At 38.8% G+C, this 3562-nt stretch overlaps 1 protein-coding gene across 3 annotated transcripts; it reads right to left on the bottom strand.

Moving 5' to 3' along the window:
• Window positions 1-228: 228 nt before the first annotated feature.
• LOC307138962 (uncharacterized protein) lies at window positions 229-3174 on the bottom strand. Of its 3 annotated transcripts, none has more exons than XM_079837699.1 (5): window positions 2720-3174; window positions 1741-2073; window positions 1542-1669; window positions 946-1456; window positions 229-423 (listed from the first exon to the last, which is right to left on the bottom strand). In XM_079837699.1, the coding sequence occupies exons 1-4, from the start codon at window positions 3135-3137 to the stop codon at window positions 1094-1096; spliced, it is 1242 nt and encodes a 413-aa protein (XP_079693825.1). In that variant the 5' UTR covers window positions 3138-3174; the 3' UTR covers window positions 229-423; window positions 946-1093. The 3 variants fall into 3 exon arrangements, with proteins under 3 accessions (XP_079693825.1, XP_079693826.1, XP_079693827.1); XM_079837700.1 differs by having other exon boundaries at window positions 229-389; window positions 993-1456; window positions 2720-3172; XM_079837701.1 differs by having other exon boundaries at window positions 232-384; window positions 1183-1456; window positions 2720-3172.
• Between the last annotated feature and the right edge of the window lie 388 nt (window positions 3175-3562).

Below are 3562 nucleotides of genomic sequence, written 5' to 3'. Positions count from 1 at the left end.
CGAAATAGTTGGTTAATAGTAGTAGGCATCCTATATCTAAAGTGTGACCTAATATTCTTATGATTATTTTAACATTTTGATTTATAATTCATTTTGACAACATAAGACAGCTAAACGTTTCAAATGCATATTTAATAATTACAAGCCTAAAAATATACTTGCGTCTTCTCAGCCAAGTTGTAACATCAGAACATTTTCTAATTAGGCCTTTCAAATACAGTGCAGTTAAGGGGTTTGAAGGTGTTTATTTAACATTATTCAGACAAAGATCAGATCCTATTTCAAAATCCATGTAAATAAAACAATAACAATGTTTCAGCAAACACAAACACTCAACTTTATGATAGTTGTTGATGTTTCACAGTCCATGACTTAAAAGGAACACTCCACTTTTTTTGAAAATAGGCTCATTTTACAAGTTCCCTAGAGTTAAATAGTTGAGTTTTACCGTTTTTGAATCCATTCAGCTGATCTTTGTATCTGGCGGTAGCACTTTTAGCATAGCTTAGCATACATCATTGATTCTGATCAGTCCATTAGCATCTCATTCAAAAAATGACCAAAGACACTTTCAATATTTTTCCTATTTAAAACTTGACTCTTCTACAGTTACATCGTGTGCTAAGACCAACTGAAAATGAGAAGTTGCGATTTTCTATACCTATATGACTAGGAACTACTTTCTCATTCCCGCATAATAGTCGCGGATCTTCGTGGCCGTACCATGGCTACAGCAGCACAATGATATTATGCAGCGCCTGAAAGAAGCCCCCAGCAAAGTGTCTTTGGTAATTTTTTGAATGAGATGCTAATGGACCGAACAGAATCAATGATGTATGCTAAGCTATGCTAAAAGTGCTACCGCCAGATACAAAGATCGGCTGAATGGATTCAAAAACTGTAAAACTCAACTATTTAACTCTATAGGGGACTTGTAAAATGAGCCTATTTTCAAAAAAAGTGGAGTGTTCCTTTAATCATATCAAATCCACAGGAAAGTCCAACAGTACTACAGAAGGTTCCAGGTTGAGAACCTCAAACCTGATTGTATATTCCAACAAGCATTCTATCAAAACTGACCAATTAAATCATTTTATATGCCTGATGTGTCAAAGACAGTACTAGGATGGTGTAATTTCTGGTGGTAGCGCAGACCTCCACAGTTTCTAAAACTCTTCCCACACTCTTTACATACATACGGCTTTTCCCCGGTGTGAATGCGGAAGTGCCGTGTCAGTGCCCCCGAGTGGCGAAACCGCACCCCGCACAATGAACATCTGTACGGACGCTCACCAGTGTGTATCCTTAAATGAGTCTTCAGGTTCTCCAGGCGATTGAAGTCTCGTCTGCACATGCTGCAGTGATACGGGCTGCACCCGGGAGGGAAAAGCTGCTGTTTTCTTGGTCTGGTTGCGACAGTGCCTTCTTCCACACTCATTAATATGGTTCTGTGATGCTAAATGTGATGATTACACAGATCATTTTAACTGTGAAATACACGGCCACAGAATATACAGGCTGTAATGGATGTTTGTCCTCACCTGCACATTACAGTTTTGAGCTGACTGTGTGAGGGAGGTCCTGTCGTCTGCTGATAGGTAGAGGTTGTGAAACGGGGTGGAGACTAGAGAAACGCAGCCACTGGATGGCAAATTGATTTTTGAGGAGCCTGAGAAAATAAAACATAAATCACTGACAATATTTCAGTATTGTGATACTCTATTATGGATTAACCATTACCATGACTGTGGCTGGGTTCTTGATCCAAAGGTTCAGTCTCCTTCTGTGGCTTCTCTGGATCAGGCCTCCAGTCTTCTAGCAGCTTTGACTGAACTAAAGTCATTCTGTTGTGCACAAACTCCTCATTACAAGCTGGGTCAAAACTATAGTCTGGACTAGGATAAGGAGAACCACATCCAGAGCTGCTATTCAAAGCCAGTTCTTCTAGATCTGGCTTTTCACTTTTCACCTTAACTTGCTCAATTGCAGGCTGAAATGATACGTTTTGATCGCTTGGCTCTACATCTTGTATGTGATCTATGTTGAGCTCATTTTGGCCTGCTGTATCTTGCTCTGTGAAGACATAAGTGACGTAGACACAAAATGGATTATATACAAATATACATACACACACACACACACACACACAGTCAACCCAAAATGTATTCAGACACCTTCAACATTCTCACATTATCACAGTTTATTCGCTATAATTTAGAAAATGGTAATAAAATAGGACAATGTTATATTGTCAGATAACTTTGATAGAAAGGTATGTAATGGATTACAATCATCTTTCAGCTATCAAATTTAAGTAAGTTACACAATTAGATAATACCAATTTAGGGTCAACCAATTACCAAGCAATGCTTAATTTGTTTTCAGTCTGTGGTGTAAAAGGTTGCATTAGCAATTAAAGAAAAACACTTTAGCAAAACATGGTCAGGTCAAATTATTATCAGTTTTACTGTAGTCCACAGTATGAAGAATTTCTGGGTGTCAGAGTTTACTTTATTTTGCTATCCTCACTTACATAAATGAACTATAGTGTCCTGCACCCACTAGTAAAACATTTCTGTTGTCTGAATTGGTGACTTAATTTACTCGACTTTTTTTTCTCCCTGTAATGGACTAAATAAATGACTTTTGTAGTCTACAACTGCCAGAATCTAATCACATGATTTCGGTTTTTCATTTTGAGATATCAGATTAAACGCACCATTAATAGGTGATGTGTTCATTCCATGTGAAAGTACACGACCATCATGAGAGATTTTATGAAAAGATCCATTCAGCAGCCCTTCACTCTCATCCACATATGCATCTACTTCATCGTGTTCCTGCTTTTCATACACTTTCCTCGGTGTATCCTCTCGCAGACTGCACGAGCTGCTCTGATTTGATTCACCATGATCGAGATGCTGTGGTGGTAATTTGAGATGGTTGTTGTCCCGCTGTCTTTCTCGAATCTGCTCGCAGACATCCAGTTGCGCTTGACCTGCTGTCAGCCTGCTGATCTCATTGAGCGCGATCTCAAGCGCCACCTCAAATGCCTTGCGCAGAGCCGTCTCGAGCGCGGCCTCCACACATTTGGACACCAGCGATATCGTCTCCCTTCCGCTGCCATGAGCGTTCATTTTATAAAAACACACTGCCTCACTGTCTACCCCTTCAGAACGCTTAGAATGCGGATGCCGTAGAGTCATTTAAAGTGTTCCAGCTACTGAAGGCGACAGGAAATGCTTCAAAATAAAAGTCAATAAACGCAAAGAGCATTGAACCGTCCTCATTTTACCAAACGTATTCTTATGTTACTTTTATACAATACAATATATTCTGGCCAGTTTCACCTTCATTATGTTTTATTTAATTAACATGTACTGTTACAATGTCATTTAAATGTTTTCTCTTCAACATATGGTCGGTGAGAGGATGCTCATCCCTTATCCTTCAAAACATACAAATCATCAATCTCAGATTTATTTTCTGTCTATTCATTGTCGGTTTGATTTACAATTTTTGCAACTTTGTTACTACAATTTTGTTACTACACAGTTTAAAA

The sequence above is a fragment of the Gobio gobio genome (assembly GCF_949357685.1).
Source record: "Gobio gobio genome assembly, chromosome: 2".
In the NCBI taxonomy this organism is placed as follows: domain Eukaryota; kingdom Metazoa; phylum Chordata; class Actinopteri; order Cypriniformes; family Gobionidae; genus Gobio; species Gobio gobio.
The sequence above is the reverse complement of the archived record's forward strand: the minus strand, read 5'-3'. Positions and strand labels throughout refer to the sequence as shown.